This window comes from Condylura cristata, unplaced genomic scaffold, assembly GCF_000260355.1.
Source record: "Condylura cristata isolate star-nosed mole 26May11 unplaced genomic scaffold, ConCri1.0 scaffold00013, whole genome shotgun sequence".
NCBI classification, from domain to species: Eukaryota; Metazoa; Chordata; class Mammalia; order Eulipotyphla; family Talpidae; genus Condylura; species Condylura cristata.
In genome coordinates this window covers 35,155,473-35,181,369 of record NW_004567114.1, presented here as the reverse complement: position 1 = coordinate 35,181,369, position 25,897 = coordinate 35,155,473, and the positions used below count along the sequence as shown (strand labels likewise).

Sequence of the window (25,897 nt, the reverse complement as noted above, 5' to 3'; positions counted from 1 at the left end):
CTAAATATAAGCTTCTACAACAGGGATGTGAGTGTTTGTTCCTTACTCTAACCCCAGACCTTCCCTTCCCCAGCAGGAGGTTGAGGACAATCAAACCCAAACCAAATACTGAGGAGCAACAGAGACCCTAGTCTCTGCAGTTTACTCTAATAGCTTGATCGTTGAGAGAAGCCCTCATGGGATGGCGGGGGGGGTAGGGTATCTGTGATAAAACACAATTCAATGAAATCCAATGTGTCAATATAGCTATACAAGTGGTTCAAAAGAAATTGCACAAGAACAGAGTTATAATACTTTAATAATTTAAATAGAACCTTATACATACACATACATACATACATACATAAAATTCAAAGGAACAATTTAATACAATTTAACATTGTATTTAAGTGCATCAAATTCTTAAAAATCCCCCAAATGGACTCAAGGCCATGAATGTGAAAAAGTAATTTTGAAGTACTACTGATTAGAGTAAAACAGACAAGATCATTACTTTGCATTTAAGACAACAGCCTGTGGCTATATTAGACCTTTATGAGACTATTTCTAGGGAATGTTAGAGCAAAAGTCATGAAAAAGAACACAATTGATCTCAGAAAGATTAATTTATAGCTAACAATTTCTTTGGTCCTTCAGGTCACACACCTGGATTACTTTAAATATATGAGTTGAATGGCTAACTCTACCTCTAAATGTCTACGTATTATACAGGATAACATTTATGTCAGGTTGGATTTGAAAAAGGGACCTCAAATCAACCATCACTGTGCTTAGGATCTCCAAATATAAAAACAAAAGTAGGGAAGTATTTTAAAAAAAACCAAACACTTCCTGCATTTGGCCCCATGGTGAACCAAACAGCGGACCCGAGCTACCAAGGTTGTAGCTAATTCTGCTGAAGATAATGCGATGATGCAAAGAGCACTACATCAAACAAGGAAGAGGCCTCCCGTGGAATTTCTGTGTTTGTGTTTTTGTGGGGGTGTTGAGATTTTTCATTTTTTTAAATTTGGCTCACACTGCCCTGGTAGAAGAAGCTTCAAGGTAATCATTAAGAAGACAACAACTTCCTGCACTAAAACCTATACCAATTCAACAGTTACACTAAAGACAAGACACATGCTAACCATAAAAGAAAGGAGGATGGGGACTTGCGTATTTCTCCAGTGAATCTAGAAAATCATGATGCATTTTCCTAAACACCGCCAAGATAGCTTTCACTAGAAATTGGTTGTAGTCCATAATGCAGCCACAATTAGTTCATTCTGTGTTCTTTCATGTGCGCAGAAGCTAAGGTTCTGCAGACCTAAAAATGATGGACTCTCTCTAAATAATAAGTTGGGGTTTTTTGTTTTTTATATTTTGAGACATCTATGGTGAATACACAAAGGAAGCTCCCAAGAAATTTCTAAAGGTAGAACAGTGAGGACTTATCATTTGCAGTGTCAGCACTAAATCTCATAAAATAATGGCTTTTTTAAAAAGGCAAAGCTAGCTACACTCTAAATGGTGTGATATTCTCATCAAGGCACAGAGAGTTAAATGTCTAAATCCCTGTATGATGACATGAGAATACACTCGTAAACAACTCCAGGAACTACTTTCCTGTACTTGGATTTTAAAAAAAGAATAGAAGGTAGAAATGTGCCTTTTTAACTCACAGTAAAATCCAAAGCATAGATATTTTACCACCTTCCCTTGTTGACTAACATCACAATTGGTTAGTTAAAATATAAATATATAAAAAATAAAGTGTTACTGGTGGTTTAATAAACATGATTAAAGTAGAACCAGCTGGACTTTGAGTTTGCAGAACAATGCTGCACACTGTATGTAAATTATTTTAAGCACTACATCATTTTGGAGAAGAAAAAAATAAGTGTATGGTCATAGTTTTCTCCCATTTCCAATACACCTATACTTTTGGGTCAACTGAACACATTATTGAAGAAAATAATGAATTCTCCCTTTCCAGCCCCCTTGGGGAATCTGATGGCAGTGGTTTTGTGCATATAACTTACACTCTCGGCAGTTTGTTTAAATGATGCCACAAAAAGGTGGCAAGAAGAAAGTAGAGGGCTCACCCCTTTTTAATTATTTTTATTTGACTTGCTATAAATATTATGAAACACACTTAATGACAAGGAATAAAGTTCACATCTGTAACAACTGAAAAGAGAATGGACAAACAACTAAGACCAGACATACAGTGCTACTTGTGGCAAGAGCTGCAGCAAATCATGTGGCCACGGAACCTCAGCTCCTAATGAGAGTTAGAAACTCCTCCCGAGTCTTTGGATCTTCCCGGAATACTCCCAGCATTGTGCTGGTCACAGTCTTGCTGTTCATTTTCTGTACCCCTCTCATGACCATACACATGTGTCTACAAAACAAGGTGATAGGTGAGTTAGTGGAGTAAGCAGTTGTTGGCTTTTTTTTTTTTAAAGCAAACTAGAAGATTAATTCTGATTAAACTGAATTTACAGTTCGCAAATGTGCCCAAATCTTACTTCTTAGGCAAATTTGATCTAAAAAAAGATTTTTTTTGGTAAATGTCCTAGTTGTATACTGTTTATTCTTATCACGGTCAAGTTCCTCATAAATCCAATAAGAGGAGAAAAGATGAAATTTTCTCCCTGGGTGAAAATCATACAAAGCATCTCCAGAAATAACAATTATTAGATAAAAAGGAGTTCAGAATTCTTGCTTCATAGATGTTCAGGATCAAGACGGCACTAAGAACACTTAGGTGTTCAGAGATATACTGAAGCAAGCTGGCCTCATCAGCTAAAACCCAGAGTACGGAGATGAGAGTGTCTCCTGTGTGCTGGACAGGGCACACAGCACAGAGGTCATGCCAGGCCAGCAGAATGAATGACGATGCTACCCACCAGAAGTGTGCGATTCTTACCACTCATTCTAACGTGAAGAAGCATTTTTGTGCCCATTCCTAGTTCTCTCTGTTTATACTAAATGTGCACAAATTATTAGAAAAGTGTTTGGAAATATGACATGAAAATGTACACAGAGGACCCTAAAAAATTAATTAAGATGACAAACCAGTCAGCAAAAGTGGAAGATTATAAAATCAAAACACAAAAATCAGCTGCCTTCTTATATGCAAATACTGAGCTAGAATAAGAAATTAAGAAAATAACTCCATTAATAATCATATTAAAAAATATTAAATATCTAGGAGTAAAACTTACAAAGGCTGCAAAGGACCTACACAATGAAAACTATAAGACACTGTTAAAAGAAACAAGACACAAAGATATGGAAAAATATCCTTGCTCATAGATTGGATGAATCAGCATTCTTGACCAAAGCAATACATAGATTCAATGCAATCCCAATAAAAATGCGAATGACATCCTTCAAAGAAATGGAATAAACATTACTGAAAATTTTATGGAACCACAAAAGACCCCAAGTATCCCAAGCAATGCTGACAAAAGAGAGAAATGACTGTATCACGCTTTTAGGCTTCAAATTATATAATAATTACAGCAATATGGCACTGGAACAAAGACTTCAAATTATATAATAATTGCACACATACCACTGGAATACAATTGGGAATTCAGAAATAAACCCACACCTGTATGGTCAGTTAATATAAGACAAAAAAGTAAAGAACATACACAGGGAACAAGAAAAGCCTCTTCAAGGGGATAGTGTTAGGAAAACTGGGCAGCTACATGCAAAAAATGAAACTAGCCACAACCCCACAGTATATCCAAAAATCAACTCAAATTTGATAAAAGACTTGGATGTAAGATCCCATACCACAATAATCTAGAAGACAATATGGGCAAAACACTCCATAACACAGGCTTCAGTAGTATCTCTGTGGATGCATCTCCAGCAGCCAGGGAAACAAACGAATATAAACAATTAGGACTACATCAAACTAAAAAGCTTCTGTACAGTCGAAGACATCCCCCTGAATAGGAGAAAAATATTCGTGCCCCATACATCTGACACAGGACTGATATCGAAGATCCACAAAAAACTCATACAACTCAACAAAATGAAAACAAATAATCTAATCAAAAATGGGCAGAAGAGCTAACTAGACAATTCTCAAAAAAAGACAAACAGATGGTGAACAGACACATGAAAAAATTTTCATCATCACTTGTCACGGAAGTGCAAATCCAAACTACAATGAGATACCACCTCACACCTGTGAGATGACCCACATAAAAAGACCAGGAACAAGTGCTGGGTATACAATAGTGTAATCCTCTTCCTCTGTTGGTGGGAATGTAGACTAGTCCAGCCCCTCTGAAAAAGAGTATGCAGGCCCTCCCTGGTGGCACAGCGGGTTAAAGCACAGCACTGAGAATCTAAAGCTGCTTCCGCATGAGTTCGATTCCCACCTGCCCTGGAGGTGACCACATGGTGTGGCAGACCTCTCCTGACCCGCCCGCTGCTCCCCTCAGCAGTGTACTTCGTCGATCTGCCTGTTCTGCTCCCCACTCTGTCTCTGGTGAAGCCTCTCGCTGCCCCTGAGCCTCTGGCCTGTACCCCAGTTCTGTACGCACAAATAAATAAATCTTTTAAAAAAAAAAAAAGAGTATGCAGCTTTCTGAAAAGACTAAAAATGCATCTGCCATCTGATCCAGTAGTTCCACTTTCCACTAAACAAACAAACAAACAAACAAAAACAACTTGGAACTTGCAGGTTGCAGCACTATTTCCAATAGTCAAGATAGGGGAAAAACCTAAGTCACCAAAACAGAAGCGCAGATCAAGAATATGCAGTATACATGCACAGTGGAATACTACCCAATGCTCAATAAAGGTAAACTCATGCCATGTACAGCAACATGGATGGAGCTGGAAGGGGTTATGATAAGCCAAGCAAGTCCAAGGAGAAAGACAAAAGCTTGATGGTGTCTTTTATGAGTGGAATAAAGAAAAACCAAAATCAAACTTGAAAGCCTTGAAAGCTGAGAACAGAACTGAGGAATCTGGAGGTGGGTGGGAAGGGGAAGGAGTGAGAACAAAGTAGAGAGAGAGCACAGTCAACTAGGGTGGTGGACTGAGGGTGCTTGGCGATAGGTGCACCATGGTGACTGCACCTGGAGGCAGGGGACATCCTATGCTTAAAAATTATTACCTGGAGCAGCAGGCTGAGGCACAGCACTGAGAAGCTAAAGCCACTTCAGCATGAGTTCCATCCCTGCCTGCCCCGGAGGTGACCCACATGACTCAGCTGACCTCTCCTGACCCGCCCGCTGCTCCCCTCAGCAGTGCATTCGTCTATCGGCCTATTCTGCTCCCCACTCTGTCTCTGGTGAATCCTCTCATCACCCCTGCACCTTTGGCCTGTACCCCAGTTCTGTATGCATAAGTAAATAAATCTTTTTAAAAAAAATTATTATCAACTATGTAAGCCAGTGGTAGTTCAATAAAATTTAAAATAAATAAAAAGAAAAACTCTGGTTTGAACATCAAAGAGCTGAATTAAAATCAAGAGAAGTCCTTCCCTGATGGCTCAACAGGTTAGAATGCAGCACTGTAAGCTGGCCACTATTGCTTCAGTGCTGGTTTGATCCCCTGCCCTGGAGGTGACCACATGGCGTATCAGACCTCTCCTGACGTGCCCACTGCTCCCCTCAGCAGTGTACTTCGTCGATCTGCCTGTTCTGCTCCCCACTCTGTCTCTGGTGAATTCTCTCACTGCCCCCATACCACTGGCCTTTACCCCAGCTCTGTATGCACAAATAAATAAATCTTAAAAAAAAAAAAAAATCAAGAGGAGATGCAAAACACCACTAGTTGTACAAATTGCTACACCTAAACTTATGCCTCCCTATCCCTTCACCACCAACAAACAATACCCAAACCAAAGCCAGTATCCCCTACCCTGGGCTCTTTATTGACCACACAATCAATGAAAAGGTAAAAGAGATTCAGACTCAGAGAAGGAAAACATGATGGTGACACACTGTCACTTGTGTGGCCTCACCGGGTGCTAGAAAAACCAAATTGCACTAAATACCATTTTCATGCACCACTGTGATATGATTAAAGACAAGTAAAGACTTACGTTGCTTCAATCACTACTCCGACGCCAGCAGGTCGCAAGGCTTCTGTGATTGCTACGGCAATTTGTTTTGTAAGGCGCTCTTGGACTGTGAATGTGATAAGAAGCTCAGATTAAGAGTCTGACATAAATAGGTAACTGGAAGTTTCTTGAAATATCTGAAATCTTAAAAAGCAGGCTTTTCTAATGTTTAAGCATCAACACAACATCTTTTTAGCAAGTTGCTGTCTGCAGACTGGACCACAGGAGGCTGATTTAGTTCTCTCACCTATAATACTGGTAACAAAGAAAACACAGGAACCGCCATGACCTCCAGCACCAGTGGGCAAGAGATTAGCCTGGCAACTGCTGCTTAGGTGTGCAAGTGAGATCAACAGAATATTGATAATAAGCACATCCATGGAGGTAGGAGGCAGAGAAGAACAAATAAAAGCTCACATAAGTTTAAAATGGGACTACTGTCACATTATTGAATAGTATTTAGAACAATATTGAAAACCAAAGATTTAAGCTAAATAAGGCAGGTCCTGTGATGAATAAACAACTCAACTTTGAATATATACATGACTGTTCACTGCAGAATTGCATCTATTTGAAAACTGACAAATTCCCCAAATGTCTGTCGGGGAGAGACAGAGTTGATTAAATCAAGTCACAGCACAGTCGTGCAACAGAATGCCAAACAGAGGAAATGAGGCTGCATATTGCAAAAAGGTGGGGGGAAAGGAAAGAAAAAACAAAAGCAAAGCCCCTCACAGGCAGCATGCATGCTTTAATATAATCGGTTTAAATATAATAAAAATAAATTGATTATAAATTGTTGGTATATGCTTACAAATGTAAAGTGAAGGAATGTGTAAGTACAACAATGATTTTCCTGAAAGCTGAAAATGTAGCAGACTTTCTATTTGACACTCCAAGAAGTTTTAATTTCCGTAAATCCTATGTATTACCCTGTAAAAAACACTTTCCTTAAGAAAAAAATGTTTTCTGTAAATAACAAGTTTAAAAATTTACCTTGTAATCTTCTACTATAGATTTCTACAATCCTGGGGGGAGAAAAGAGTTGTTTTAATCACAAGTTGTCTGGCATGAAATTGGTGTATATTCCCCATAAAACCAAAAGAGTAATGAAGCCATTACAGGTTATCGGCAAAGCATTCATGTTTCTAGATTAGAAAGATACAAGAATTACAGGTAAATGAGAGAGGAGGGGGTCTCCTCAGACCAGCCACAGCACATAGTGTACTTCCTCATGTTCCCAAAGAGAGAATCAAGTGGAAAGTTCACTTAGGAAAAACTCAATTAAAGGTGAGTCAGTTGTCAATTTTAGGCAAGTCTCACGTCTTCTCATTAATCATATTGTTTAATCAGAACTTAAATTTCAAGTTCAAAATAAAAGAGCTATTTGTTAATAGCAGACTATGGTCAACTACTGTACCATTCTGTCAAGTGCTGCCCTTTCCCCTTTCAACATCTTTCACTTGAGTTGTAAAATGTGAAGGTGACCATCTGAGGATAATTCCCATTAAAGACCTTTAAAAACAAAATGGCCTTGAGTCATGAATTTGGACACAATTTAAGGATCACCTTCCGTATGAGCCATTTCATGGCTCTTCCCCCACACCTGGCTGCTCAAACAGAAATGACAGCTTGCACCTTATTTTAGTTGTACCCAACAAAGTTAGTAACAGGAGCACCAGCTCATTTACCACTCAGTCTGAAGGCAAGAGCTGCCAAGATTCTTCTCTGAGTTCCCAGTAGACCCACAACACTGAAAGAATACAATATTACACTTTGTATTTCTAACAAAAACTCAAGAAAGGGTGTTTTTTTAAGCTTCTAGAGACAAAATATATCTTGTTGCTTACTGGGTTAAATTTCTGTACATATTACTTCTGACAGCTTCCCAGGAGGTGAATTACCATTACATACATAGGAGATGCTGTCCATTTGACAATTAGCATTGTCTTCTTTGTCATCATCAATTGTCTTTCTCGAGCAGAATTTCAGGTTCAGCAGGCAACAGCGGTGATCCTGGGCATCTGTGCTTTGCCCCACACTGCACTCATAATTCCCCTAATACATTATTACTGTCACCGCCTGTTTGTGAAGCTACCACATGGCTCTCTCTTGCCTTGTGCTTCCTTTTCTCTTCTGTTCCATTTGGGACTGAGAAAGTAATCTGGTGACACTTGTGCAGGATAAACCCATGGATTTTATAATTTAATCCTTGTAAATCTTAAGAGTACCTTCTGATACCGTCACAAATTTGGTTTGGCAAGCTTGACTTAGCCCCAAACTGCAGATTTTCAAGTGTGGCACAGCACCTGACAAAAGCTGCAGGATCACACACAGTAAATGAAGCTTGTCAGCTGAAGAAAGGATACTGAACTTTATCTTAAAAGCTATGGGGCTACAGGGGCCTCCCTTGTGGTGAAGTGGGTTAAAGCACTGCACTAAGAAGCTAAAGCCACTTCCGCATGAGTTTGATCCCTGCCCCAGAGGTGACCCACATGGTGTGGCAGACCTCTCCTGACCCGCCCGCTGCTCCCCTCAGCAGTGTACTTCATCAGTCAGCCTGTTCTGCTCCCCACTCTGTCTCTGGTGAGTCCTCTCACCATTCCTACACCTCTGGCCTGTACTGCAGTTCTGTATGCATAAATGAATAAATCTTTTTTAAAAAGCTATGGGGCTAGGGGCCCTCCCTGGTGGCGCAGCGGGTTAAAGCACAGCACTAAGAAACTGGGGCCACTTCCGCATGAGTTCGATTCCCGTCTGCCCCGGAGGTGACCACATGGTGGGGCAGACCTCTCCTGACCCGCCAGCTGCTCCCCTCAGCAGTGTGCTCCGTCGATCTGCCTGTTCTGCTCCCCGCTCTGTCTCTGGTGACTCCTCTCACCCTCCGCATTTCTGGCCTGTACCCTAGTTCTGTGCGAATAAATAAATAAATCTTAAAAAAAAAAAAAAAAAAGCTATGGGGCTACAAAGACAAGCATTGGCAAAGGAGAGAAAGATTAAGAGCCTGTAGAGACTAGAGGCCAAGGAGGAGTTAAGATTGTCGCCTATAACCCAGAAAGAATATAAGAAAGGCTCAGCAGAGTGTCTTCAAGATGGTAACGCAAGGGGCTGGGACTGCTCAGGTCAGTGATCATACAATAGCAACAGACATATATACTTCCTCACTCTTGTCCCAAAATACATTCTAGATAAAGCAAAGATTTAAATATAAAAATAAAGCACGTCCCCTAAAACATGGATTAACGACATAAAGGTTTTAAAATTTCCTTAGGGAAAACAATAAAAGTCAAAATACAAATGACAAATGGGAAAAATATATATTTGTAGCACCTGGCCTAACTGCTTTAATTAATGAGCACATGCAAAACAGGGATTAAAACACAATGGAAAAATTAGCAAAGACTAAAAGCAGAAAGTTTCTGAAGAGATCCAATATCATTCTATGAAAAAAGTGCAAAATAACATAACAGATACCATTTTTCATTTATGGGTTTGACCAAAATAATGAAAGTGCAATGAAAGCAAGCACTGCAAGTATGGAGAAACACACACCCTTTATCTATTACCAGAGTATAAATTGGCATTACCATTCTTGGAGAGCAATTTGGTAATGCCAAAATCCAGCTATCCTTGCCCAGTAAACTTTAGTGATTTATCACAGGCAGACACAAAGAAAGCAAATGCACAGCATTATGTTCATCAAATCATACTGCTTCCTTTTTGATAGTAGCTGCAAACTGTAGGCTACACTTATCTATAGCAAAGGCTGGTTCAATGGATGTTAATCAAAAATACCATTTAGGTATTTAGCACTAAGAATTTAAAGCCACTTCCACATGAGTTCGATTCCTTCCTGCCCCGGAGGTGACCACATGGCGTGGCAGACCTCTCCTGGCCTGCCCGCTGCTCCCCTCAGCACTGTACTTTGAAGCTCTGCCTGTTCTACACCCCACTCTGTCTCTGGTGAAGCCTCTCACCGCCCCTGCACCTCTGGCTTATACCCCAGTTCTGTATGCACAAATAAATAAATCTTAAAAAAAAAAAAAGAACGTGGGCTTTTGGGACTAAATGATGTTCACAGAATTTCAGGAAGTTTGAATTTTTTGTTTAAGTTTTTAAAAGAGCAAGTTGCAATAAAGATGTAGGATATTCTCTCCCTTTTTTAAATTTTATTAAGTTCTGCTAATTTTAGCACAGAAATAGCATAGAAAATTTTCCAAAAAGAGTGAAGGAAATCTCAGTTTTAAATCTGGGGCATGGAAATAGGAAAGAAAAACTTCCCCTTTATCTACTCATTTGTATTTAAGCTTAACAGGTAGGTATTTCACTTTTATAATAGAAAGAAGAAAAACAGAATCTTCTCTCTGTAATCCAATGTCCACTTTCCCTTTTAAATTATCTCCTATCACTCCTGCCTAAGTCTCTTACTTTCATTAGTCTACTCCTTACGCAGTGGGATATACTTTGTTCAAACCCCATTATTTGCGTTTGAAATTCTTAAAGGAATTTCTTCATTTAGAATTCTGCTGAGCCCTGCACTTCAAGTCTCTTAAGCCTGAGGAACCACAGATAGCTAGCTTTTCTGAATGCAGAGCTCCAAACCAAGCACTTCTGAGGCTCCTGCTTCCCCATGTGGTCTACCCTCCTTGAGGCCAGCGGCTGTGTCCTACTTCTCCCTAGCATGGACGGTAGCTGGCGCAGTGCCCTTTCACAATAGGTACTCAATAAATAGATTAACCATGGCTGCCCCCAGGCATTACAATTCTAAATTCAAGATTTAATTATGTTCATTCAATTATTCTAAGACAAGAAAATCAATGCGTGTTCAATGGATTTTCACCAACAAAATGAATTTCTATTCAAACTAAGTTTACTCTAGATTTCTACTAGAGTTAAACCAGATCAAGTTACCCTTGGCATTTTCTTGTTACTTAAAGCTTTATTGTTTGATATTTGACTTCCCTGGCATTGAAAGGTCATTCGTTTAAAGTCAAGCATATAACAAACTTCACATACAAGCTGAAAATGAATAGTGAAGTTTTGCTAAGACATTCAGCTTTCCTTATTACTCTTCATTCTCTGTAACATTCCAACTTCTTATAAGAAAGAAAGCAGTCAGATCAAATCTTAGTTTTCTTTTCTGTGTAACAGATCCTTTTTTTGAATTTCTTAAGTTTTAATCTCATTAAGATGAAATCCCCATTCTAGTAATCAACTTCTCTGTATTATTTCATAAGAACTTAATTACTGGAACTACTTTCTTTTCACTAGGAAAAGAAAATAACCAAAGATTATTAGCTTCTACCCCCAAGCTATTATGTATTCAAGATCTCATTGGATCACTCTAGAATCCATGCCCATAAAGTGTTACCTATTGTAGAATACACAATGTACTATTCTAGAGAAGTCTGCTTACATTGAGGCCAAGGTCTAACATGGCTAACATAACACAAAAGCTACCCACTACACACCTTTCACTTGCGAACAGCATGTTGCAGGCATTAACAGTACTAGAATATCTACATAGAAAAGGCACAGGGTTGGCAATCTTGTCAGAAGGAGGGTACCCTGGGACTGGGCCTACAGCTACATTCATATAGCAAATATACTAATTTTAGTTAGACCATAGATTACAAAGTATTAAGGCCATTTTAGTCAGTTTTCATGACTTCATCATTACTATTTGGGAGGAGATTACTAGAAAGGTGATAAGAATAGAAATATGAGGAATAGGGCCCTCCCTGGTGGTGAAGTGGTTTAGGACACAGCACTGCAAGGTACCAGCAGCCACTTCAGTCCGAGTTCAATCTCCGGTCCTGGAGGTGACCCACATGGCATGGCAGACCTCCCCTGACCCACCAGCTGCTCCCCTCAGCAGTGTATTTCAGTCAGTCCACCTCTTCTGCTGCCCACTTGTCTCTGGTGAATCTCTCACCCCCCTCCCACCTCTGACCTGTACCCAGGTTCTGGTATGCATAAATAAGTAAAATAAATCTTAAACCAAACAAATAAACCTGAAGCACAGGATAAAAACCGGAAAACTAGCAGAAAGGAGAATTAGAGTAAGCACTATCTTAGAATGAAGGTAAGAAACCCAAGGAAGGCAGTCTTGTGTCTTCAAGCTGCAGAAACCAAGAGTGAGCTGACTGGGTCCCAGAGATGCCCAGAGGAAGCCAAGCATGGAGGAAAGTAGGATGGAGACAGACGGAGGGCACCAAGCCCTACTTGGCCAGAAGTCTGAAAACAGTGCAGTACAGTTGGAACCCTGCCCAGGTTTCCTCCCCACCCCTCACTGCTAGCTAAGTCATCCTCAAAAGATGGGTCTGAAAGTACCCTCAGGTCATCTCCAGCTGGGGAAGGCTCTACTGAGAGGTGTGAGCTTGGACTTCCAGAGGAGCCAGTGGGAGAGGGGTGGAAGTGGGGAAGGAAGCAGGCAGCAGAGAAGCCAGAGGAAAAGGCATTTGTGTTACAGGCCCATTAAATCTGTTTGTCTCTGTGACTATAAATTTTAAGTTGCAATGTGACTTACAAGTCACAGAGATTGTCACTGTGGAAGGGAAGGTCCCCATAAACTATTTTCCTAGTTGCCATGGTGTCATACTTACCTTGCAAGTTTGCTGAGGCCAAGGACTTGCTTGTTAGGAAGATAACCAATATGGACCTTCAGAAGAGAAGTAGCAAAAGAAATTAATTGTACATAACTCAAAAATCATGAGTTATGTGAAAATACAGTGCCATTTTGTTAACAACAGAAGGGATTAGAAAGGGCTGGAGGGAAAAATTAAATCTACGACACTACTAACCTCTGCCACAAGAAATTCTGCAGTCACTACTGCTCAAGTCATATTACACATAAATATATGTTGGGCCAAACATTACTCAGTTAAAATAAAGGACAAAGGTTTTCAGTGCCTGCAGCTGCTACTTAGACAAAAAGATGCCACTGTACCCCCATCACTTTAACCCTGTAACATGGCATTTATGAGGCTCTTGCTCTCAGGGCTTCTGCCACTTTCTGTCTGTTAGCTTTAAGCATTTAGATTAGTCAGATTGATAAAGAGTAAGTATTTAATATATAATTCTAAATGCCTGAGACATTAGGATTTAACAGGTGACTACTTTAAATATAATTATCCCAGTTTAAAAGTTTTCATTATGCTTTTTAAAGGTATTAGGAAATATTAGCCTTACCTTTCCAGTAAATGGAACTAGATGATGCTCACACATGGAAAACATATCTATGTCCTTCACAATCACCATCTCATCATGGTCTTCATCAAATATAGCATCATTTAGGACATCTGAAAACACAGATTTGCTTCAGTGACATTTCCAATTTTACACAAAGATCAAATAGGAAAACTAACAACTTATATGGGTAAATGCAATTGATAGTGAGCATAAAATTGTTAATCCTAATGAAAGTATTAAGGAAACACAAACATAAGACTAGCTATTTTCCTCCCATCAAATTAAGTCTTTTTCTTTAAACGATAAAATAAAAATCTTTATGACACAGTATTGCATTTAAGAATGTAGGATTATAAATATATTTCCAGCACAAGAGAGGAAAAGAGTAAAAACCTACTAAAACAAGCATGGCTATTTCAAGTGGTATAAATGGCCACTTTCACTTCTCTCCTTTCATTTCCTTTGATTTATCATTCTCTATAATGGGTGTGCAGAAAACCATATCTGAGAATAAAGACCAATCCTTACAGTCCTCTCACTTCTGAGTCCAGATCTAGATGCCCATGAACTTGACGTCAGTTATCCATAATTACTTTTCTACTCTTACAATATTTTCCAGTTATTGTATACAAGCACCATCAGACTTAAACAGTTTCCTTTCTCTCCCTCCCAAGGAAAGAAGTTGTATGGTTTCTATGTAAGGCCCGTCTAGGAAAGCTTTGGGTGGTGAGCAGTATCTTGTTTAACTTGTAGACTCTGGCTAGGCATACAAATAAGAGACACTTAGAAATCAAAAAAAAAGTTTCTTTTTTAAAAATTACACTGATATCTGGAGCATTTGGCAGACTAGACATGTTCAAGATACTATGTGACTTAGGGGGCTGGGGTACCTACCACCATAGTGTGATGAGACAGGGAGGCAGGAAAGGCACACAGTCTTCGCCACCCCCAGCTATTTCCCTCAGGAGGGCAGGCTGCCAACTGAGTCATGGGGAAGATGTGCAAATGTCCACCCACACGGCCTGCCCTTCAGTGCTTCTGCTGCTACTAGAATAGGGTCTCACAGATACTGAGTCATCACTTAACCACAGTTATCAAGCTCTGAGTCAGGCTATTCAGAGACAAATTGGCCTATGTAGTAGAAAAGCCACTAGTGTGATCAACAAAAGTGAACACATAGAGTTTAGATACACACAGATAAACATAAAACCCTTGTTAGGAGTGGTTGAAGAAAACCTGGGCATGTGGGATAAGACACAGCGCCATTTTTAAGAAAATACTCTTCCAAAATCAGTTGTCTATTATAAATACTGTGCTAGCCTGCAATCATGTTCCTGAAAGAATGGGTCTCAAAGAAGGTGTCTAAAGATAGATCCTAAAAGCTCCCTAAAGAATCTTGGATGTCTCCCAAATTGTAATGTAATATTATTGCCTTGTATTACTTACTAAAATCTTTATTCATGCAAGACATCTTCCTGAAGGCAAAAACAGACAAAATATTTCATAAAGAAAGAACAAGAGAGAAATGGCAAATGTAGGAAGCATTTGTTTTCTCTGGCAAGGAGTGAGTGTGCCCCATTCTAAGCACTGATAACAACTATGTGGCACGTGTTAAAAGCTGTCCATTGGGGCCCTCCCTGGTGGCGCAGCGGGTTAAAGCACAGCACTGAGAAGCTAAAGCCACTTCTGCATGAGTTCGATCCCCGCCTGCCCCGGAGGTGACCACATGGCGTGGCAGACCTCTCCTGACCCGCCCGCTGCTCCCCTCAGCAGTGTACTTCATCGATCTGCCTGTTCTGCTCCCCACTCTGTCTCTGGTGAAGCCTCTCACCGCCCCTGAGCCTCTGGCCTATACCCCAGTTCTGTATGCACAAATAAATAAATCTTTAAAAAAAAAAAAAAGCTGTCCTTTGGGGTGGGGGGGGAGTTGTCCTTTGGGTCCTCCCTAGTGTCACAACAGGTTAGAATGCAGCACTGCAAAGCTAGCCACAGCCACTTCAGTGAGAGTGACCCACAAGAAGTGACCCACAAGAAGCAACAGACCTCTCCTGTCTCACCCGCTGATCCCCTGATCCCCTCAGCAGTGTACTATATCTATCTGCCTACTCTGATCCCCACTCTGTCTCTGGTGAATCCTCTCACCACCCCTGCACCTCTGGCTTGTACCCCCGTTCTGTATGCATAAATAAATCTTCTTTTAAAAAAGTCCTTTTACTTATGCTGAATTAGGATCTGATTCCATCACTTATTAACTGCTGGATCTGAGGCAAGACACTCTATGCCTCAATTTTTTTTTAAAGATGTATTTATGTATGCATACAAGAACTGGGGTATAGGCCAGAAATACAGTGGGTGAGAGAACTCACCACAGACAGAATGGGAGCAGAATAGGCAGATTGACTGAAAAACACTGTTGAGGGGAGCAGTAGGTAGGACAGGAAAAGTCTGCCACACCATGTCAGTCACTTCCCGACCAGGGATTGAACCTATGCTGCAGTAGCTCTAGACAGTCACAGTGCTTACCCGTTGTACCACGACAGAGGGCCCTATTCCTCAGTTTTCTTTAAAGTGAGCATGAGTAAAAGGCCTACTGCACAGGGGCATACAAGGACTAAATGAGATAATCCACATATGCTTATAATTATGCAGGTGGAGAAAGTGGAGCTGTTGTTGCAACTGTTACAATTAAAATTGAAAGTGTTAAGGCCCTTCCTGGTGGCGCAGCGGGTTAAAGCACAGCACTAGGATGCTAAAGCCACTTCAGCATGAGTTTGATCCCCACTCCGGAGGTGACCTACATGGCGCAGCAGACCTCTCCTGACCCTCCCGCTGCTCCCCTCAGCAGTGTACTTCATCAGTCAGCCTGTTCTTCCCACTCTGTCTCTGGTGAATCCTCTCACTACCTCTGCACCTCTGGCCTGTACCACAGTTCTGTATGCATAAATAAATAAATCTTTTAAAAAGAACTGAGAGTGTTGGACCCTCTCTGTGGTGGAACGGGCTAAAAAGTCCAGCACTATAAGCAAGCGGAGGCCACTTCAGTGCAAGTTCGATCGTGATCCACAGGCACAACAGACTTCCTGAGTTCCTGTCTCTGGTGAGTCCTCTCACCGCCCCTGCACCTCTGGCCTGCACCCCAGTTCTGTACACACAAATAAATAAATCTTCAAAAATAATTAAATTAAAAGTGTTGCTAAGCTGTGCCCACATGAGTGCATTGCATATATCAAAATTTTAAAAATTTAAAAAGCAATCATTGTTTTTAACAAACTGCTATTGAGAAGAAAGAAAAAGTAACTTTTATAGTGGAGAAACCTGGCAGACACTGCCTTAACCAAGTGATGGAGGTAATTACTTCACCAGTAATAAGACATACTGATTTCATGTAGCTCCTGACATCTTATGATGCAAAGGGCACACAAGCGCTGTGACATTCTTTCTAAGGATCTTTAACTGTAGTTCAATCATCAGACAAATTGAGGGATATGGCAATAAAATACCTAAACATGTACTCTTTTATAAATATGGGAAGCCTGAAAAACTGTTAGGATTAGATAACAACAAAATATGCCCTTTAAATGCAATGGAAAAATTTAAATCCAAATAAAGTCTGCAATTTAGTTAATAGCACTGCATAAGCATTAACTCAATAGTGATAACTATACCATGTCCATATGAGATTTAGCAGTTGGGAAGGCTGGGGAAAGGTTCTGTGAGAATTCTTATGCTCCTTGTAAATATTCTGTAAATTCAAAATAATTTGAAAACAGAAAGCAAAATGTACACAGCAACAGAATAATCCAATCCACCCACTGGGGTGTATAAATAATGGAGAAATACTCAGCAGTAAAATGGAGTAACTATTCATATATGTGTTCACATGGCTGAATCTCCATAGACCTATGCTAAGCAGAATACACACACGTGATTACACACACACACACACACACACACCCCTAACTATGTATGAGATTCTAGGAAAAGCAAATATAGTGATAGAAAGCAGATAGGTAGTTTTCCAGGAACCAGAGAGATAGGAGAGAGGATTTGCAACTGCAGAAGGGTAGAAAGAAACCTTTTTGGTTTTCTTTTTACATTTTCCTGATACTGGCATCTCTACAACTATATCCACTTTTCAAAACTCAAATTGTACAAATAGTAGTGAATTTTTAAAAATTTAAGTTATACCTTAACAGAGTCCGCTTTATAAAGTTATACTACTGTGTATAAGATTTGTATAAAGAAAGTAGTTTGGGGGTGATAAGAAATATATGCATACATATTTTATGCTTCTCTTGAAGAAGAAACACTAGGAGCCAAAATCAAAAGGCTAATAGAAATGATAACCTACAAAGGACTAAAAACAGGTAAGGAGGATATGGATGGAAATGAGACATCTAACTTGTTATGTAGTTTTGGATTTGAAATCATGTAAATGTTCTACAGTCTCAAAATTAAACCAAAAAGGGAAAAAAATAGTCACCTTGTACAGTTTGTCTTGTACTGGAATATGCTGCCTATTCCATTTCATTAAAATGATCCAGCCTAGGTCCTCCCTGGTGACCTAGGGATTAAGTCTCAACACTATCATGCTATGACCACTGTGGCCTGAGTTTGATCCCAAGCCAGGATGCTGACCCACATCCGGCACAGCAGACCTCTCCTGTCCCTCCCAGTGCTCCCCCTCAGCAGTGCATTTCAGTAAATCCACCTGTTCTGCTCCCACTCTGCCTCTGGTGAATCCTCTCACCCCCTATACCTTTGTCCTATACTCCAATTTTTCTATGCAAAAAATAAACAAATAAAATCTTTCAAAAATAAAATAAAATGAACCCAGACTATAAACTTGATCTGGAGAAATCATTTTTCTTCAATAATGAAGTTTCCCTGCTATATTTATGTTTTGCTCCAGCATATCTGCAAACTACCGCCTGTGGTTAATAAGAACAAAACACTATCACAGATTGTTTTAATTTCCTGCCTGTTATCAGCAGCAAGAAGGTAACCCTGGAAACGAGGATTTATGGCATTCTGTTTCCTACTCTTGGTCATAACCAACAAAGGAAATAAAAGCAGCTTCTGAAACTTAAAGGTTTGCCAATAATACCAGCACGCATTGTCAATTCTAAAGTCCACCTTTCTCATGTCATTAATGATTAAACAATGACAATAAATAACACTGCTGGACAACCCTCCCAGCAGGCCATAATATGACTCCACACACCTACATAAGCATCCCTAGCAAAAGGTTGTTAGCACACAGGTACTAGACACCCAGAGCTTCTGATTTAGTAGTGGGCCTGAGAATTTTCTTTTCTTTTAAGATTTATTTATTTATGCATACAGAACTGGGGTATAGGCCAGAGGTGCAGGGGTGGTGAGAGGATCCATCAGAGACAGAGTGGGGAGCAGAACAGGCAGATGGACAAAGTACACTGCTGAGGAGAGCAGTTGGCGGGTCAGAAATCTGCTGTGCCACATGGGTCACCTCCCTGGCCTGGAATGGAATTCATGCTTCAGTGGCTGCAATAGCTTCATGCTGTGCTTTAACCCAGTTTGCCACCCAGAGTTCCTGCTTTTCTGACAGAATCCCCCAAACTGCTAATGTTCCTCACTGAGGAACCAAACTGCAAGTGCCCTTATTTTGAAGTATTCCATGCTTTATGCCCTTATTTTGAAGTATTCCATGCTTTGTGCTATATTAGATTCAAACTGCTCCTAGTAAAACAATATATACTTAAGGACAAATATAACCCTATTTCTTTGAGGATAAAAGGGGCAGTGGAGAGATAAAAGGAAACTTCTGGGGGGTTCCCCACAAAAGGAAAATTCTAATGGAGTTCTTCTTGAGTTTCGGAAAAGAGGAACTAGCACTATGTAAGGTGTTTGGTAATCAGCACTAGAGGAGAACCAAATTTCACACCTGGTATATCTTCTTTGGGAACAGCATTAAAAGTCAATGGAGGCCCTCCCTGATGGCGCAGCGTGTTCAAGCATAGCACTGAGAAGCTAAAGCCACTTCCGCATGAGTTCGATTCCCGCCTGCCCCCAGAGATGACCACATGGCACAGCAGACCTCTCCTGACCCGCCCGCTGCTCCCCTCAGTAGTGTACTTCATCGATCTGCCTGTTCTGCTCCCCACTCTGTCTCTGGTGAAGCCTCTCACCGCCCCTGCACCTCTGGCCTGTACTCCAGTTCTTGTATGCAAAAATAAATAAATCTTTAAAAAAAAAAGTCAATGGAAAAGACTCATAACATTGAGCATGCCTCCATCCTAAGTCATAGAAAAGATAGGATGTGGTCTGCTGCTGGTTTTAGAATTAAGAGAGATTAAGACACAGAGAACAAGACCCAAAAAACCACCAAGCCTCTTGACTGGAATTCTACCAGCTTGAGGGGTAACAAATCCCACCGTGACTAGTGGATAAAGTTTGTGGCACTAGCCCAGACCCTTTTACAGCAGAGCTACTAGCACAGAGCACTCACTGCACTGCGCTTCCTGCTACCACTGTAACGTGGCTAATTTCTCCCAACCTTGGGGGCTTAAGGCTTTTGAATTTCCACAGAGAACTCTGTATGCCATGCACAAAGCCAGAATTAAACCTAGATCTTCCATTTTATCCAATTAATATGTCAGTCTTTACCCTGTGATTTGCTTTCTTAAAATAGATTTTAAAGAAGGAACTCCAAAGAAACTCATGTGGCCAAGAGAACATAAGAATTCTTCTTGAAGGGGAGGGTAAGGAGAGGGGAATGTGGATGGGAAGGGCCCATGGAAAATGGTGGAGGATTATGGGTGTTTTAGTGGTAATCGTGGTGTGGTGACAGACATCTGAAGAGGTGTGTGGACGTCTATTCCCAAATTACGTACAATGTTATAAGCCTGTTACCTCAATAAAAACAATGCGATTAAAAATTCTCATTGCAGGGCCCTCCCTGGTGACATAACAGATTAAAACACAGCACTATGAAGTTATCCTCAGACACAAGTTCAATCCCCAGCCAGGGAGCTGACTACATTGTGTGGCAGACCTCTCCTGCCCCGCCCACTGCTCCCCTCAGCGGTGTATTTCAGTACATCTGCCTGTTCTGCTCCCCACTCTGTCTATAGTGAAATCTCTCCCCCCACACACTTCTGTCCTGTACCCCAGTTCTTGTAAGCGTAAATAAATAAATATTTTTTTTAAAAATTCTCATTGCAGCAATGTTGGTAGTAGCAAATATTAGGAAGTTAAATGTGAATAAAAAATATGATTAAACAGTCTAACTACAAACATACAATAAAATATAACCAAGCAGTGAAAGTAAGTAAATCTGAGCTGCATTTATAAACTCCAGAAACAATGTCCAATGAAAAAAGCCAGTATTAGAAGCAGATAGGTATAGTATGATATATTTTAATGAAGTAGAACAAATCCTATATGCTGTTTGTGGATACACACATAAAGTGAAAGAGTAAAAACAGGCATGAGTGTAGAAGGAGGGTAACAGGGTCAAAGAGACAACTGAAACTTAACCTGTATTTTTAAAACAATTATAATGAAATACTAAGGTTTGTTATATTAAGTTTGTTAACTTGTTGGCTATTCATCATCTAGTTCTATTTTTTCTTGTACATTTGAGACATTCATTAATAAAAACATTTTTTTTAATCAAGGTGTTTATACACATGCTGTTTTGCTTTTTTTTTTTTTTTTCCAATTAATTCAAGACCCTGAGGTTACCTCCTCCTGGGGCTGAAGAAGGATTACATAAGAAAGACAGAGTCTGCTTGATGCAATGCTGCAAACTTCTTCAGAAATCTCCCTAAGTGGTGGCATTCTGCAACTAGCAACGTCATTAAAACTCTTTGCTTTCTACCTCATGTTTGAAAAATGTGTCCTATGAAAAAGAGCAAAGTTAAAAGATATTAAAAGGTGCAAGAAAATCCCTCTCTCTGCTGTCACTGCCGTCATTAACATACACCTCTTGCTAGTACTTCCAACACTCACAGCTTTCTGCATGTAAGACAGTGCTGATATTTGTAAGTGTTGGCCAAAATAAGCATGAACCAAAACCTTCACAGACTGACATATGGTGGAAACTAAAATGACTTCAGAAACTGTTCACATGTCTCTGAAACAGGCAGAGTTGCTGCACAGCGTTGACACACTCTATGAATTTCTCTGTCAGCAGGAAGATCCACTGTAATATGAAGAGATTAAAAGTTTGGTTATTTGGAAATTTTCATTCCCATCATTCCTGGCAGAGATGAATCCCATGTTGTTTTTAATCAATTAAAACAAAGCTAAGACACAAATGGACCATGAGGGCATTGTGCTAAGTGAAAGAAGTCAGGCAGAGAAAGATAAATACTGTATGATTTCACTTATATGTGGAATCAAAAAAGCCCACTTGTGAAAATGGAGAACAGAATTATGGTTACCAGGAGGTGGGGCTGGAGAACATAGGGAGATATTGGTTAAAGAAATAAAATTTCTAGTTAGAAGAGAAACATGTTCTGGAGATTTAATGCACAGCTTTGTGACTATAGTTAACAATGCTGCATTATACACTTGAAAGTTGCTAAGTGAACAGATCTTAAATGATCTCATCACAAAAAGAAATGGTCATATGTTATGGGATAGAGGTGTTAGCTAATTCTCAGGTGCTAATTACAATGTATAAATGTATCACATCAACACAATGTTCTATGGCAATTATATCCCAATAAAGTTGAATACCTATACACACACACATATACATACATATATATATATTTTTAAACCTATTGAAATAAATATACTGGTTGCCCTCAAAATAGCAATAATATACATGTTTCATACAGTAAATACAATACTGGTGAGATATCCCATCCTCTGCATTGACTTTGTTATGAACATTTCATCTATAGTGAGAGACAAGTTTTCCCAAGTGAAGTTATTATTTGAACTACAATTTTTCTGATTACAACAGTATTGCTCATTGTAGTTGATTTATAAAATACTGAAATCTGAAAATGAAAGCTCAAGTAATCTTTCCACCCAGACAAAATAATTTAATTGGCTCTTAGAGAACCACTCACAATGGTTAAAGAAGTAGACTTATGGTAAAGAAAAGTAATGGGGCCCTCCCTGGTGGCGCAGAGGGTTAAAGCACAGCACTAAGAAGCTAAAGCCACTTCAGCATGAGTTCGATCCCCGCCCCCAAGGTGACCCAGATGGTATGGCAGACCTCTCCTGACCCGCCCACAGCTCTCCTCAGCAGTGTACTTTGTCAATCTGCCTGTTCTGCTCCCCACTCTGTCTCTGGTGAATTCTCTCACCACTTCTCTCACCACTTCTGCACCTCTGGCCTGCACCCCAGTTCAGTATGCATAAATAAATAAATATCCTTTAAAAAAAAGGAATGAATTAAAAGAGGTCCAGAGAAGATATGGGTGGTCCTTGCCCCATCCTTTGCAACTGGAAGTTCCTGAATAATAGACTTTGTAATAAATCAGTGACCAGTGAGAAAAAAAAAAGTCTGAAATTCAAGTTCACATTCAAGTTTTGGGGGACTATGACCTGGGTTTCAGGGTCTTCATAGGTAAGAAGATGGTTTCTGAGAATTTTAACATAACTCCTAGGTTCCTGTCTTGCAGGGAGGGTTGGAAATTGATGACAAACTACAGCAGAGTTGCCCTCCCTCCCACACCCTCGTCAACTTTTGAGATGTGCATGGTTGTGACCAGCAGTTTTCCATACTGTTTCCATTTTAAACTAGTCTGATTTGTTCATGGATACAATTAAACATTGCCAATCACATACATTATTAACTCACAAAAGTTACCCACCATAAGAACAAAGATTCTGGTTTTTGTTTACTACTCTGAAATTTTCTGGAAGACCAAGCATTAAGGTTTTAGAGGGTTTCTGAGGAAAGTAAACAAAATAAAAGTAAATAAAGAGGGTATTCAAGGAGTCATTTTATTTTTTTAAAAATGCACATTTGCCACATTTAGTTTTTTAATTGGATAATTTTGTATATCTTTCACAATCCAGCTGTTAAATTGAAAATGGAAATTACAAAACAGATGGTGGTAACAAGGTCTGGTTCACAGGAGTTCTAAAGAAGAAACACAACAATCTGATAAGCTATCCATTTGCTTCAAAAGCCTTTAATAGGTTCATCCCTTATCATCCTACATTCACTATGCCATGAGGTGCATACAGATGGATATTATGGAAATATGTGTGAGCCCAACCAATGAGTAACTACCAGCAGGCCATTAGAGCCATCATTAGCCACAAATGATTAAGGGATTATCCTCTAGAACAGTGACTCCCAAATATGGCCAATCAGAGAGCTTTGGAAAACTTTGCTTCCCAATTCACCCTGAGAAAGTCTGACTCACAAGATGGGGGTGAAGAGTAGGGAGGTGTGAAGTCAGGGTTGTCTTTTAATAATGCCAGTGACTCTAATAACCATTAGGGCTGGGAGCACAGGCTTTTAGGGGTGAGAGAAGATGAGGGCTGACCATAGACACACAACTGGCCCTAACTGGCAGTTCAGCAAGATCAAACAGTAGGCACTATAACACCTCACCACAGATGTTCCCCATAGTCAGAGGGTAACAACTGCAGAATATGATGAGGTTTGCACACCTGATGGGAAAGGAGGCCTGGGAAAGACTGGGCTTGGGGGCTGGGTGGAGGGACGAGAACAAAGGTGGAGCTAACTTTTTTGGAGCACACAGAAGAAAGGATGGATGCACGCCAGTGGAAAGCAACAGAAGGAGAACTCACCAAAGAAAGTTGTTTCCATATTGTAGAAAACACGAACCATTTAAGAAACCAGTTTTGTGCTACAGTATACTCACTAGACATCACTCTGACGGGTAACATAATCAAGTTTTCAAAAAACAATTCTGTACTACTTCCCAAGCTGGACACACACAAATATACTGAACTGTGAACTCAGGAAATTTAAAATCTGAGGAAATAAGAGGACTAAATGTAGAAATATCCGAAGAATGACTAGGAGCTAAGCTATAAAAGCAATAGTTACATACAGGAAGCACTATGAGTTAGGAGAAAAAATATGACTATTTTTTAAGACTAAGATTTGAGCCAAGGTTTGAAGATAGATAGGAGGAAACGAAGAGAGAGGTTTTCTAGAAAGGTAAGGAAGAGCGTTACAACATGAGTTGAAACGCACAAGTGGAAAGCAGCGAAAGGAAGAACAGCCTGAGTGGGCTGAGATGCACTAGGCAGAAACCAGATGCTCTTCTACTTTAGAGAATTTTGTAATTAAAGTAATTAAAGTAATCAAATTAATTTAATTATATTTTACATTTAGTTCATGACCTCTTTCAAGCCTTGCCATGTACTGCATTAGTCAAGCTACTGTCATCCCTACTTTGCAGATAGGGAAACTGATATTCTACTTGGAAACATTAAGGACTTCCTGAAGAACAGCCAACTAAGGAGTTGATATGAAAGCTGGATTTTGAACTCTAGCCTCTGACTCCCAGGTGAGGGTCTGATCCCCAGCCCCAGAAGTCTGAACCAGCTTAGTAAAAGAATGGACTTTGAGGGTTGAGGGGCAGACCAGAGGTGGGTGACCTGAATCAGGAGGTGCTGCAGTTAACAGTCAGTGATGAGGTGGCAAGGCCTATATTTAAAGGAAATGAAGAGTGGAAAGATGATTTTTTTTTAAGAAAAGTAAAATTGGTCATAAATGTAGGGTTCCAGAAAAGGAGAGGGTCAACCTACCTGCCCACCCCAGAGAGCGGGTCAGAAGGAGCAACCTGCTACTCAGATCACTTGAGCCCAGACCGTTGGAACTCATCAGTCACAGAACACTTTCACCAGCTATTTACTTGGTTTATATGAGAGGGGAGTCAGTAATTTAATGCTACTTTGACCTTTACTTTTTGATATCAAACTGGAACAGTTTCAGGGGAAAGAAGAATCCCATTAAATCTTCAGACTAACAATAAAAAAAGCTTCTTTAAAAAGGGGAACTTTTCCATAGAAGTTTATTCTGGGAAACCAGTAAAGATTCGATTTTCAAACAAACAAGCTGTCTTTCCTTCTTCAAAATCCAAATATTTTGTCTCTTGGTTGTGATGCACATGAATAAAACAGCATTCCTGCTAAAAAATTTTTTTCCTTGAATTTAATCAAGTCTTTAGAGCTAATTTCCAGGAATATGAGAGCTAGAGAAACACGTTAAATGGAAACAAGGAGCGAGCAATCAAATGAATCCCAAAGGCAGAATATTTTATACAACAACAATCTCACATAAATCAGTGTCATGGGGGAAAAGACAGGAGGTAGCAGGAACTCTTCAACAATCAAATGTGAATGCATGACCCTTGAGCGGGTCCTGGTTTGAACAAATCATGGGGCAACTGGGGAAATTTGAACATAGATTTAAGTACTAAATAACATGAAGGAATTAATGGTCTGACTAGCTACTGGTTATTCTTCTGATAGGAGATCTGCAATACGCACAAGGGTAAACTATCAAATAAAGGCCTGAGCTAATCAAAGATACTACCAGTTATAAGATCATAGACCCTAAAGAACATACAGATAAAGAACCCCTTTCATAAACCTACATCACAAGGATAAAAGAGAGCAAGCTCAGGTACCTGTTAC

General features: G+C 39.9%; 1 protein-coding gene across 1 annotated transcript in view; it reads right to left on the bottom strand.

Moving 5' to 3' along the window:
- Positions 1-383: 383 nt before the first annotated feature.
- Positions 384-25,897, bottom strand: part of GCH1 (GTP cyclohydrolase 1) — a 43,040-nt gene continuing 17,526 nt past the window's right edge. The window contains exons 2-6 of the mRNA XM_004681854.2: positions 13,271-13,380; positions 12,685-12,740; positions 7,076-7,107; positions 6,062-6,146; positions 384-2,383 (exon numbers count right to left, since the gene is read on the bottom strand). Of these exons, the coding sequence (XP_004681911.1) occupies positions 2,257-2,383; positions 6,062-6,146; positions 7,076-7,107; positions 12,685-12,740; positions 13,271-13,380 (410 nt within the window). The 3' untranslated portion in view covers positions 384-2,256. The remainder of the gene's footprint in view (positions 2,384-6,061; positions 6,147-7,075; positions 7,108-12,684; positions 12,741-13,270; positions 13,381-25,897) is intronic.